Source organism: Indicator indicator, chromosome 23 (genome assembly GCF_027791375.1).
Source record: "Indicator indicator isolate 239-I01 chromosome 23, UM_Iind_1.1, whole genome shotgun sequence".
Lineage (NCBI taxonomy): Eukaryota > Metazoa > Chordata > Aves > Piciformes > Indicatoridae > Indicator > Indicator indicator.
In genome coordinates this window covers 7265742-7278999 of record NC_072032.1, presented here as the reverse complement: position 1 = coordinate 7278999, position 13258 = coordinate 7265742, and the positions used below count along the sequence as shown (strand labels likewise).

Here is a 13258-nt window from a genome sequence, read left to right as displayed (position 1 = left end):
CAGTCCTTGAGTGCACCTCTTGCAATGTGTCCTGCAGTCCCTGAGTGCACCTCTTGCAATGTGTCCTGCAGTCCTTGAGTGCACCTCTTGCAATGTGTCCTGCAGTCCTTGAGTGCACCTCTTGCAATGTGTCCTGCAGTCCTTGAGTGCATCCCTTGCAATGTGTCCTGCAGTGCCTGAGTGCATCCCTTGCAATGTGTCCTGCAGTCCTTGAGTGCATCCCTTGCAATGTGTCCTGCAGTCCTTGAGTGCATCCCTTGCAATGTGTCCTGCAGTGCCTGAGTGCACCTCTTGCAATGTGTCCTGCAGTCCTTGAGTGCATCCCTTGCAATGTGTCCTGCAGTCCTTGAGTGCACCTCTTGCAATGTGTCCTGCAGTCCTTGAGTGCACCTCTTGCAATGTGTCCTGCAGTCCCTGAGTACATCCTTTGCAATGTGTTCCCCAGTCCCAGAGTGCAATCCCATGTTTTTTTTTCCTGGTTCTCCATAAAGCAGGTATCATTTGCAGTGGTTATTTTCAGGTGCTAGGGAAGCAAGTTGCTTGCATCAGGCTTCCTGAGCAGACTTCAGGAAAACCTTTCAGGGGACTTCAAGGGAGATGAATCAAATGGCCCAGCTGTAGAAAGCTTGCCCAGAGCAGGTAGCTTACTGCTGGAACTCACATGTCAAAGCAGAGAGATCCTTCCCCAGCCCTGGAAGAGGTAGCCTGTTCCTCTTTAAATCTGTGCTGCGTGCTGCAGTGCTCTGCATTGTTGCTATGGCAGAAATCTCCCCATAGTAATAACCTCTTTCAGAGAAGGTTAAAAAGAGACAGTGCACATGCTCAGAAATGCTGCACTTGTTCTGGGAGCAGTTTGCAGCGGCCATTTCAAAGAGACCAGCACAAAGACCAGGCAGAGATCAGGTACTGGTGTTTTTTTCCTTTGTTAGACAGGGTGACTTTTCTCTTTCGCACAAGTTGATGCATTGCTCTGTGTCTGTTCCCAGGTGCAGTGCAAGAGAGACCATCCTGGCATGGTTATTCCTCACAGGGACTGGGGGCAGTAGTTAGATGAGGTCTGAGGTGGGAGCAGTTGCTTTGTACAGGGGCTCACATCCAAGGCTGAGCTGGTGCTGGGGTGGGTGTTGTGTAAGGTGCCCTGAAAAAGTTTAACAGCAGATCTGCTTTGTTTTGGTGAGCCTTTGCAGCACTCAGAGTCAGCTGTGAGAATAGCCCCTGCTCTGCTGACCAGGAGGCTCCTGCCCTAGGTGCTTTTGAAGGAGCCTGGTTTTATCCTCATTTACTGTTACTTGGAGACACTCTGCTGCATCCTGTTGCAAAGCTGGGTGTCTGATGGTACTTGCTTTGATTGAAGATCACCATGAAGTACAGCAGAAAACCCAAGATGCTTGGTCTGATTTAAATCTCTTTATTTTAAGGATTGCAGAAAACAGCAAAAGGATTATATCAGATCACCTGTAAATAGTAGGAGGAATAGGAAACACCATTCTGAGGTTATAGGAATTACATGACCAGGGCTTTTTTTTGTTTGCTTTGATGTGGGTCCAAATATAGCTGTGGCTCTACATATGTGTGTGTGTCTTGCTTCTGCATCCTCCCCTATTCCTGTGCTTAGGTTGAGGTGCAGATTAAGTGGCTGGGTGTGTTGCTGCTCCTTTTCTGGATGAATTGCACATGATGCAAGTGCTTGTGCAGAATCTGCAGCTGTGTCTGAAATGATGGGTTGCAGATATTGAAGAGCAAGCTTGTTCTCTTCTGTGTTTGTGGCAAGATGGGGAAAACCTTTTTTATCCTGCCTCCTTCTCTTGCCCTTCAAACACAAACTGTGCTGAGCAGTGCTGTACCCTTGCATTCAGTACATAGAATGGCTTAGGTTGGAAGGGACCTTAGAGATCATCTATCTCATACAGATTTGATGTTCTTATGCAACATCCTTTGCTTACTGTGCACCAACTTAAAAATCAGGAAGAGGCAGATCATTATCCTGTCTTCCCATGTTTAACTAAAGAGATTTTTTTGTGGTGATTTTATTGTGCTGCTACAATTTAACCTTATTTGATTCTTTCTCTCTTCCATGGGAATGTCCAGGGCAGAAGGTAAACTTAGCTGAACTAAGGGCCACACTAGCAGTTTGCCAGCAAGCTTGAGGCTTGGATTGAAATCTCTAATAGACAGGTGCAGCTTGAGCCAGTCCAAGTTCCCTGTGATCTGAACAGTTTACCTGTTGGATCAAGAAAACACTTCATTTGAATCCTGTGTACTTACTCAGAAATTGTACCTCTGTGTGAAGGGGAGTTGTTGCTGGACCAGGCTATACCCACCTTCATGGTGTGGCCTGGCTTGATGTTCAAGAACAAATGGATGGCTGGTTTGAAGCCCAGATTGCAAGGGGAGACAAGGTCTAAGAATTTTGTTTTACCACAAGAAGTCCTAGTTATGAATTTTTTTGAGGTTTAACAACCTTCAGCTATTTCATGAAGTAGTAAGGGCTTATGACCAGTGTAGTGTGTGTTTACCTTTAGTTATCATACTTGTGAAAATATGTTGCATCACTAAAGAAAGCTAGAGGGTAAAAGCCTCCTTTCCAGGTTCTGGTCTAAGCTGGCCAGCTCTGTAACCCCTGCAGTTCTGATCTGAGTCTAGCAGTGGAGCAGCTGCCCAGATTCATAGGCTAGTCTGGGGCTGTGTAGTTAGAAAAAGACTGGAGACACAGAGCAGGCAAAATTGCTGGCATCCTGGTGTGCAAGTGAAACCAAAAACTGTTTAGGGACTGCCAATCTTCTGCTTCATGACCAAAGGCATTCTCTCCCAGCTGGGGTTTATGTGCACTGTTGGAAAAGTACAGAGAACTTTTGGCCATGCTCTACATCTTCTGATACATTTTCCTCTTTCAAGGGAAGACTGCCAATGCTTCAGCCAGCAAGAACATGAAGTTCTTTGTAACAAACCCCTTGTATCTGTGATGTTCCTCACTAATTTGTTTATGTCTCTTGATAAACAGAGAAGCACCCACTCCCAAGATGCTGACACCCTGCCTGCTGAGAAGAGTGGTCCTCACAGTTCCTTTAGTCCTTGTGGTTGCACTGCTTCTCGTGGAGCCTATTAGGTCTGACCAAGAAGCAGGAACAGCCATACCAGCTGAAAGTATGTACCACCCCTCTCCAGATGAAATATCTACCCTGTCCTCTCCTACAGCTTCTACTGTTCTTTCAGTGTTGCAGGAGTTCACATACTAAAGCTTGTCCAAATAACTCAAACCATTTTAGACACATCTTGCTTATGTTGTTCTAACCCCACAGCTTCATATCAGTGCTGTTTTGCTCCTGCATCCAAGGCTTTCCACTCTCTTACCCTTGTTTTCTACCTGTTGAAATCTGCCACTGCTCTGCACTTTTTCTTTTGTCCAGCCTTTTCATTGTGTTAGTCCTTTCTGTGCCAAGAATCTGTGTTTGCCTTTCAGAGACATTATTGAGATTTGCTTTTTTTTTCAGCTGCCATTGACTGTTGATGTCATCTTTCAGTCTTTGTAATATCCACAGAATTAAAATCAGTAGTTTTGACTAAAAATATTCACAGTGAAGATGCCAGGAAACACACTTTGTCAACACCTAGCCTTGCAGCCCCCAACCACCTAATTCTTCTCTGCTGGTCTGTGTTGAGTTTATTTTATATCATGAACATGAGGACAGGGCCTTGCACCAAGCTGTCCTCTCCCTTTGGCTGGTGTGAATGTGACAACAATGTTGTGGTGGTACAACAGTGAGAGAGGAGGCCTTTAATTCTGCTCAGTGTTTATTTTTAATCTCTTTGTTTTTCTTAGCCAGTTAAAGAATTTGACAGGCTCCTCTTCTCCAGCAGGCAGGATTCCTGGCTGCTGGTTAGCACATAGATGATGAGCTGGAAGTAATCAGTCAAACATCAAGTAATTGCAAAATAGGCTGACAGATACTGCAGGGTTTTCCAGCACCACTCTGGCTTTCACCCTTCCTTACCATACCTCAAAGAGCAACCTAAAGCTGTGCTCAAAAGTTCTCACTTGCCCAATATGAAGGTGTCAGACAGGCAGAGGCACCAAGGTGCAAATAAGAGCATGTGCAGAGCCTGCTGATTCGAAGGCATTCTGTCATGTCTGTATTTGTTCTGTCTCTACTGCTATTATCAGCCAGGGCACAGCTTTCTGTTAGGTGATGATCAAGGCAGAGCAAGCCTTGTGACCTTCAGTCTGGGTACCTAGATAGGCAGTACTGGCTTCAACACTGCAATTAGTCCAGCACGCAGTCCAGCTTATCAGCACTGCCTCCTAATGACAAGGCATTGTGTTTATCTGCTGCTTGCTTAGCTTTGGACAAAGCTGTCTCATAGCCAAATGCAGAGGGTAAGTGATCTGTCTGTGATATTGTGGTCAATTTTATTCCCTTAGCTTTCCATTTAGAGCTCAAGTGTGTGAGATGAGGAGACAAGATTTTGCAGGGAAACAGGTTCATGGTTTCAGAGGGGATTTTTGATAACCTGAATCACAGAATGTTAGGGGTTGGTCTCTCTCTAAAACACAATCTATCAGCACATTCAGAATTATTAAGAATCATTTTGGAAGTATCTGTTTCATAGAGTGTTAGGGGTTGGAAGGGACCTCTAGACATCATCCAGTCTAACCCCCCTGCCAGAGCAGGGTCACCCAGAGCAGGTCACACAGGAACACATCCAGGTGGGTTTTGAGGGTCTCCAGAGAAGGAGACTCCACAGCCTCTCTGGGTAGCCTGTTCCAGTTCTCCATCACTGAAGATCAAGTTGGAAATGCTCCACCAGGGTTGATAGAGCAAAATGAAAGACTTCAATTATGGGTTAAGTGTTTTCACACTATATGCTGTGACAACAGAAGAACAAGAGGAACAGCAATAAAGGAGGAAGAAGATTTTTAATGCAAATTTGTTGAAGTCATTCTTAAGTCATCGAGAGACTGAGTCTCTTTGGTTGCTGTGGTCCATCATGTTGGTTGAAACTGCAGCCATCATGATAGACCATTTACAATAACCTGGACTGTTGAAGAGTCCCTGCATCAGTACTTGCTCTGTGGGCTATTTTCAATAGCTCTTCCTCATACTCACTGTTTAGTTCTTTTACTTACTACCTGATGAAATATCGTCCTGACTGTTTACTAAATGCTCTACTAAACCCTCTCCTAGGTCGTCCCTGTGTTGACTGCCATGCTTTTGAGTTTATGCAGAGGGCTCTGCAGGATCTAAAGAAGACAGCCTATAACCTAGACACACGGGTGAGGAAACATTCCTTTTCTCTTTGTTTGTTGTTAATAAGGAAAAAAATGCTGTGCATAAAATTACAGAATCACAGAATGGAAGGTGTTAGAAGGGACCTCTGAAGATCATCAAGTCCAACCCCCATGCCAGAACAGGATCACCTGGGGCAGGTCACACAGAAACATGTCCAGATAGGTCTTGAAAGTCTTTAGAGATGGAGACTTTACCACATTTCTGGGCAGCCTGCTCCAGGGCTCTGACACCTTCAAAGTAAAAAAGTTTCTCCTCATGTTTAGATGGAACTTCCTATGTTCAAGGTTATGCTCATTACCTCTTGTGCTGTCATTGGGGAGCACTGAGAAGAATCTGTCCTCATCTTTCTGACACCCACCCTTGAGATATTTGCAAGCGTTAGTGAGATCCCCCCTCAGCCTCCTCCTCTCCAGGCTAAACAGCCCAAGCTCTCTCAGCCTTTCCCCACATGAGAGATGTTCCTGTCCCCTCAGCATGTTTGTGGCCCTGTACTGGACTCTCTCCAGTAGATCTTTGTCCTTCCTGAGCTGGGGTGCCCAGGCCTGGACCCAGTACACAAGTAAATAAGATGAATAGATTTTGCAAGAGACAGTGAACTGTGCTGTCCTCTAAGATGAGGCTGGCTAATTACATTCCATCTCTTCATGCAGTCATTTGTGGATCTTGGGGTATCAGGGGTACTAGGAAGGTTAGGGAAGTGTGGACTGAAAGTCCTCAGCCCTCTGTCCTTCTCCTGACCAGTTCCAGCCATTAGCACTGCTGTTCATTCCAAATGCTGAGCACTCACCTTTGTTTTTGTGTTAGGGAGTGGAAGGAGAGAATCATCGATATTTATGACCCAAAAAGAGACAGCCAGCTCAGATAAACCCCTCCCTGTATGTGCTTTTACCCCTGGGGAGAGGCTAAGGGAGGAAAAGTCACCTCATAGGGATTTATTACATTGCTCTGATTCTATAAGGATGAAAAATACCACAAAGTAGAGCAGCCCAGGGAACCAAACTTGTCTGGCTTGCAGTCAGCATGGAGAGTTTGCCAAGGTTTGTATCTTCCTTCTGTGAGCGAATTCGAATCTGTCTCTTGCTACTGCAACCTGCAATCTGTGCCTAGCTGTATCCCAGCTGCTGTCAGATAGTGGTGCCTGAGGGGTGGCTTTTTCCCCACCTCCTGGGTGTCCTTTAGCTGAAGACACTACATTCCTACACAGATCTGGCAACAGAAGGCACTCCAACTTCCTTTGCTTTTCTAATCTATGGTCAAGGTTGTTCACGGTTCAAAGCCTGTGATCCGACATCTTTGAAAAATGTTTTGAGGTAGCTCCAAGCAAGGCCCATGAGCACCTCACTTATGGGGACAGGCTAAAAGAGTCAGGGCTGTTCAGCCTGGAGAAAAGAAGGTTCCAGGGAGACCTTAGAGCAAGATTCCAGTACTTGAAAGGGACTGCAGGATTGCTGGGGAGGGATTTTTTTACAAGGGCTTGTAGTGATGGGATGAGGAACAATGGATTGAAACTGAAAGAGGGCAGATTCAGACTGGAGATTAGGAAGAAATTTTTTTCAGTGAGGGTGGTGAGACACTGGAACAGGTTGTCAAGGGAGATTGTGGATGCCTCCTCCCTGGAAGTGTTCAAGGCCTTGAGCAACCTGTGCTAGTGGGAAGTGTCCCTACCCATGGCAGGGGGTTGGAAGTGGATGACCTTGAAGGTCCCTTCCAACCCAACCCATTCTAGCATTCTGTGATGTTTAGGGGGAAATAGAGGTGCAGGAATGAAGATGCTTTGCATTGTGACATACTACAGCAAACAAACAAACATTCCAGCAGAGCCAGCTTGGTGGGTAGCACATTTACAGTTAAACAAAATCTGTTCAATAATTACAGGTCAAATGACTTCTTCATGAAGAAATCTTAATGAATACATCTGCTGAGCACTGTGTTGCAGCCCAGACAAGATGTGCAGATGGTGCTGTGAAGTGGTTCTAGCACAGCTTTTCCTTCTTTTACAAATCTTTAAACTTTGCCCCAGGATTTATAAATCTCGATTCAAAAATATCTCAGCCACTAAAATCTTCTCTTGTTTCCTGGCTGTGGCAGTGGCCTTTATGATAGAAGCTACCAAGAGAAGATTTATCAAATACAGCTATTCAAAGCAGGATCTCAAATAAAAGCCCAACACAGCTAAGAATTCTGCCTACATATTCCAAAGAATTCTACAGAGTTTCAATTCTTAGTTTTATTATTCAGCTGTGGCCCAGTTTGATATAAAGTGTGACTTTTAAGACAATTACTTGCAGCCACAGACATCTTTTACACTTGAGTGTTTCAGTCTGTTTTGCTGCTTAGTGGGACAAATGTTTCAGCACCTGAAAATACAATTCCCTTTATTAATATTCCCACTGGAGACACTAATTTCCTTGAAAAACTCTCTTTTGTTTGCAGGCAAGATTTTGAGGTGATGACTAAGCACTCCTAAAGTGTCTTGGAGGGGGAGGGATTCCCAAAAGCTTAGAGAGGAAATTGCCATTTAATTCCTCCTGCAGATCTTATCCTGCACTTCTGTAGAGGGGAAAACATAAGAGCTTTGGAGCTTTCACACTTCATTTGGCCCTATGTTGATCTACCTGGTGTCTCACAAAGCAAACTGACTCTAGCGTGGGTCACATACCTTTGATGGGGTCCATAAGACTGTGTCTGGTTTGGGTTAGAAGGATTCTTAAAGATCATCTAGGTCCAAATCTCTGCCATGGGCAGGAACACCTCCTACTAGACCAGGTTGCTCCAAGCCCCATCCAGCTTGGCCATTTTGTTCTTTACTGCTTTCTGCACTCCCAGTGGTTGTTTGGGATGTTAAAGCACTGTTAGGTGTGCCTATGAAGGTACCAACAGAGGCTTGAGAGTGTTATGAAAGATCTATAAAATGGTAGCAGCCCTGGGGCTTAGCTCCAAAGCACTCTGTCAGCCTCCCCTATTCAGACCATTGCAAATGTCAAGGAGATGGTTAGAGGGTGGTGATTGAGTGTCCTTTAGGTGATTAGCAAAATCTAATCAGATCTTTATAGTTTTGCAATGTGCCTGAAACAATCAAAAGTGACACCTGATTTAATAAAGAACCACAGGGCCATGCCTAGTGATTTATCATCTGGGAGAAAACATCCTGATGGCTTTTCCTGTACTGGTGAGCAGGATGCTTCAACCCAGCTCTGTTCTACCTGCTTTTAGCTGCTGTGGCTCAATGGCTAGCACAGCTTGTAAAGCACAGCTTTTGAAGCACAGCCTTAAACACATGGCAATCCCACCTCGTACAAAAAAACAGAAGGCAGGCAGAGGAAGGATGGATTTCACTGGCATTGAGAGCTGCTAGCCTTCATAATTCATAGATTCATAGAATGGGTTGGGTTGGAAGGGACCTTCGAGATCATCCACTTCCAACCCCTGTGCCATGGGCAGGGACACCTCCCACCAGCCCAGCTTGCTCAAGGCCTCATCCAACCTGGCCTTGAACACCTCCAGGGAGGGGGCATCCACAACCTCCCTGGGCAACCTGTTCCAGTGTCTCACCACCCTCACTGGAAAGAATTTCTTCCTAATCTCCGGTCTAAATCTCCCTTTCTCCATCTTCAATCTCTTCCCTCTTGTTGTGTACAAGTCCTTGTAAAAAGGCCCTTCCCAGCTCTCTTGTAGCCTCCTTCAGGTAGTGGAAGGCTTCTTTAAGGTTCTCATCTCCTGGCTGAACAGCCCCAATTCTCTCAGCCTGTCTCCATAGGGGAGGTTCTCCAGCCCTCTGATCATCTTTGTGGCCTCCTCTGGACCCGCTCCAGCAGGAGCCCTTTTTTAGTGCAGCTGGTTACACCAGTGGGGATTCATTTGGGAGAGGACTTTACACAGCTAGTGTGTCCCATGGCAATAAGGAGAAGTCCTCTCTTGGATCAGATACAACTGCAGCTCACGGTAGACAATGAAGATCTGATACTGGAGGCAAACAGCTCTGTCCTCTATCATACATCTGTTGAAGATGACCTCCTGATGTTGATGAACCCCACTTCAACTGAGGGACCTTGCTTTCACCACTTCAGTGAAAGTCCCCAAGTGCAACCAATTCCAAACCTTAGGACAAAAGGCACCTAATCATCTTTACAGTGCTCACCCTTATCACTTGCTGCTGCTTTTGCTCTCCCTCTCTTGCAGACAGAGACTCTGCTTCTTCAAGTGGAAAAGAGAAACCTTTGCGACTGTGTCACTGCAAATCTGCTGAACTGAATCCTGGAGGCCACCTGAGGAGCAGCACTGCTGAGTGGTTTTTCAAGTGCAGCTGTATAAAACACAGCCTTATGGAGTTCACATGGCAAGCATGTATGCCCTGATGTCCTGAGGGAACTGGGGGGCTGTGTCTTATGTATTTGTCTGTTGTGGTTTGGGTTTTGTTTTTTTTTTTTTTTTTAAGAGTACCCTGTTTTCACACCCACTGGAAGGGCTCAGGTCAGTGAGGCTGTTACTTGTGGGGGAAACATTTGCCTGCTTTAAGTTTATATTAGAGACAGGTGGAACCCCTAAGATAAATGCAGCCAGCAAGTGCTCTGGAGATACCTGCAGCTGATTTTTGTCTCTAATATGAACATATCTCTGTAGCAACTCAACCAGTTACACTAAGACAGGGAAGTGTGCTCTCTGTAGGCTTTGCCTGTCTATTAAAGATGATGGAAGTCCTTTCCTGTCTGTTGTCTGCACTATGACCACCTTCAACCACACTGTAGTTCTCCCAGCTCTAAAGAGGTACATCAGGACATTTAATGTCAAATCCAGACCAACTTTTGAGCAAACCAGAGTTCACTTAGGCAAACAATACTGGCAACATCTGCCCTTTGGTGTGGCTTCTGCACTGAGCCTGGTGAAATATAGCAGTTTCCTTTCCATAAATCCTAGCAGACTTTTAGGTTGCAGTGAGCTTGGAGGTCAGTCTGTTCTCCTTACTGAAACTTCTCAGCTTAATTCAGACTTGGGAGGGGGAGAGTGTCTTAGAACAAAGTAGTAGAAGATAAGGGGCTGGGTCTCTTCTCCTTAGTATCAGGTGATAAAAGGAAAGGAAATGGCCTGAAATTTTGCCAGGGGAGGGTTAGGTTGGAGGTAAGCTAAAATTTCTTTGCTTAGGAATGGTCAGGCATTGGAACAGGCTGCTCAGGGAGGTGGTGGAGTCCCCACACCTGGAGGTGTTCAAGAAATGTGTGGACATGGCACTTGGGGACGTTGTTTAGTGGCCATGGTGGTCTTAGGTCAGTGGTTGAACTCGATGATCTTAGAGGGCTTTTCCAACCCAAACAGTTCCATGATTCTGTGGTACCAGATTTAATGAGGTTGTAACTATTCAGCTCTTGATCACAACCTAAAAAGATGACCATGGTTTCACTCTGAAACTTTTCAGTTTCATATAGGGGACTTTGTTGGGACAGCAGCAGTGTCTCAAAGTCTCAGAGTCTGACCTAGACTTAGCTTATGGTTGGATTCTTGAAAGTTTTTCCAGGAAGCTCTCAGTTGAGGAACTTGTCAAGCAGTGACATGAACAAATTTGTCATTTGGTGAAGGAAACTTTTTTCCCCTACCAAACCTCTGATTCAGTGTTTAAAAAGGATACTGAACCATCAAGGAAAGGGGAACCATCATCTCATGGCATGAGGGACAAGATAAGCATAGGGTGCTTTAATTTTCACTCCTTCTCAGGATCTGAGGTGGCTGCCAAAAAGACAATACAATTTATCCTGATTATGGGCTGAAACATCTACAGTGCCTCAGCCTCTCACCAATCAATTCATCTGCAGGACTGTGAAATAATTATTTAAAGTAGGATTACTTAGATTTAGAGGGAATATTAGGGAGGAATTCTTTTACAGTGAGGGTTGTAGGACTCTGGAACAGGTTGCCCAGGGAAGCTGTTGATGTCCCCTCCCTGGAGGTGTTCAAGGCCGGGCTGAACGAGGCCTTGAGCAACCTGGGCTAGTGGAAGGTGTCCCTGCCCATGGCATGAGGTTGGAACTAGGTGATCTGGAAGGTCCCTTTGAGCCCAACCATTCTAGGATTCCATGATTCAGAAGCTGTGGACCCTGGCAGCTGCCCTGCAGCCCAATATTGCTGACACATCCTAAACCAAGAATATTCTCTAGCCTTAATGTTTGTTTAGACCAGAAAAACATTGCCTTTGCCCTGATGGCTGGGAAAGGAGGAACAGTCCGAGCTTCAGATGCTGCACAAGGGCAATGCATTTCTCCCAGGGGTGTCTGTGTTTATACTGGAATTACAACAGAGAGCTGGGAAGGGACTGCTTGGGAAGCAGAATAAGTCTTGTGATCAGGCAGTCATGAAAACCAGGAAGGGAAAGGTATCCCTAAGACATCACCCAGCCCGTCCCTTGTGTTTATGAAGGGCAAACTATTCCACTGCCATTCCCAAATCATGTCTAAAAGGTACAGTCTTAGAATACTTTTGATTGGAAGCCTTTAAGTCCAACCATTCTCTAACTCTACCAAGGCTGCTGCTAAACTGTGGCTCTCAGCACCACATCTCTGCCTCTTTGAAATACCTCCAGGCATGGGGATTCAGCCACCTCCCTGGGCAGCCTGTTCCACAATTTGAGAACTTTTTCAGGGAAGAATTTTCTTCTGATATTCAGCCTAAACCTGCCCTGGTGCAACTTGAGGCCATTTCCTCTCCTCTTATCAGGGGCTTTGGTGGTGCTGCCTTGATGCAATTTAGATCTCTGGTTATTTCTGCTGCTGTTGATGCCTCAGCCAGTTCCTACTATTTCAATGACCAAACCAGATGCAGTCCTACAGCTCAGACCTTCTGTTGAAGGCACTCTAAGTTCTTGCACTGTTTAAATCCCAGGATGATTACATTTCTTTTGGCAATGAGAGAACACTGGGGACTGGTTTCAGCTCGTGACTCCTTAGCATTTTCCTAGAAGTGCCACTTACCCTGCTGTTCCCAGTTCTAAATATGAGCTGTTGATTATTCCTGATGAAGTGGAGCACCTTGTTCTTATCCTTCTAACATTTTATTCCATTTTTAGACCCTTTTTTTCCTTTTTTTTCCCAACCTGTCTGTGTGATTTAGAATTCTAGTCCTCTTCTCTGGCATTGCTTTTCACCTCCAGGCTGATGTTACATCTTAATCAGAGAATGGTAGGGGTTGGAAGGGACCTCTGCAGATCATCCAGTCCAACCCCCCTGCCAAGGCAGGTTCACCTAGAGAAGGTCAAACAGGAACACATCCAGACAGGTTTGGAATGTCCCCAGAGATGGAGACTCCACCGCCACGCTGGGCAGCCTGCTCCAGTGCTCCATCACCCTTAAACTAAAAAGTCTCCTCCTCATGTTTAGATGGAAGTTCTGATGTTCAAGTTTGTGCCTGTCACCCCGTGGAACAACCAAGGAATAACCCCTTTGCCTAGTCATTATCCAGGTGACCAGTGAAATGTGGAACAACCCTTGAACTGACTAAGTCTCTGCAGACCTGGTGTGATACATCTGTGCATGGTGACAGTGACCCATTGCTAACTCTCAGCAGTGTTGCTGGCCTCAGAGAAGTTTCCTTAGTTTGCTTCTGACACAGCATCAGAAATCTTCCTGGAGTTGATTACATTTGGCTTTCCCTACCTGCAAGGCCTGTTACCATGTCACAGAAGGAAACTAAATTGGTCTGACTTGGCTCTTGACAAATACCTCTTGTTTGCAACTCCAGGTCTTGTTTTCCCAGTGCTCACAAACTGCTGGTGGGGTTCAAAGGCTTTGCAGAGATTGACATTAAACTGCTTTGTGTGGCATTTTCTACTTTCTCTTCCTCCTTTTAAGGACAATCACTGCATTTACCCTTTCCATGGCTGGTATAACTCACATCTCCCCTGAGCTGTCTCAATAGTTGCTGAGTGAGATGATTTTCACCCTCTGCTCTCATAAGACCCCACCTGGAGTCCTGTGTCCAGTTCTGGT

General features: G+C 45.5%; 1 protein-coding gene across 1 annotated transcript; it reads left to right on the top strand.

Annotated features, from left to right (window-relative positions):
• Positions 1-888: 888 nt before the first annotated feature.
• LOC128974927 (neuropeptide-like protein C4orf48 homolog) lies at positions 889-9539 on the top strand. Its single transcript, XM_054391689.1, has 4 exons — positions 889-903; positions 3002-3144; positions 5184-5272; positions 9468-9539. The coding sequence occupies exons 2-4, from the start codon at positions 3021-3023 to the stop codon at positions 9537-9539; spliced, it is 285 nt and encodes a 94-aa protein (XP_054247664.1). The 5' UTR covers positions 889-903; positions 3002-3020.
• Positions 9540-13258: the final 3719 nt, after the last annotated feature.

Bases quoted from the DNA above. Each gene is read 5' to 3' on its own strand.
- LOC128974927 (XM_054391689.1), top strand. From the start codon at position 3,021: ATGCTGACACCCTGCCTGCTGAGAAGAGTGGTCCTCACAGTTCCTTTA. The intron at 3,145-5,183 runs GTATGTACCACC...ACCCTCTCCTAG, and splicing joins AACAGCCATACCAGCTGAAA to GTCGTCCCTGTGTTGACTGC. The intron at 5,273-9,467 runs GTGAGGAAACAT...CCTCTCTTGCAG, and splicing joins CCTATAACCTAGACACACGG to ACAGAGACTCTGCTTCTTCA.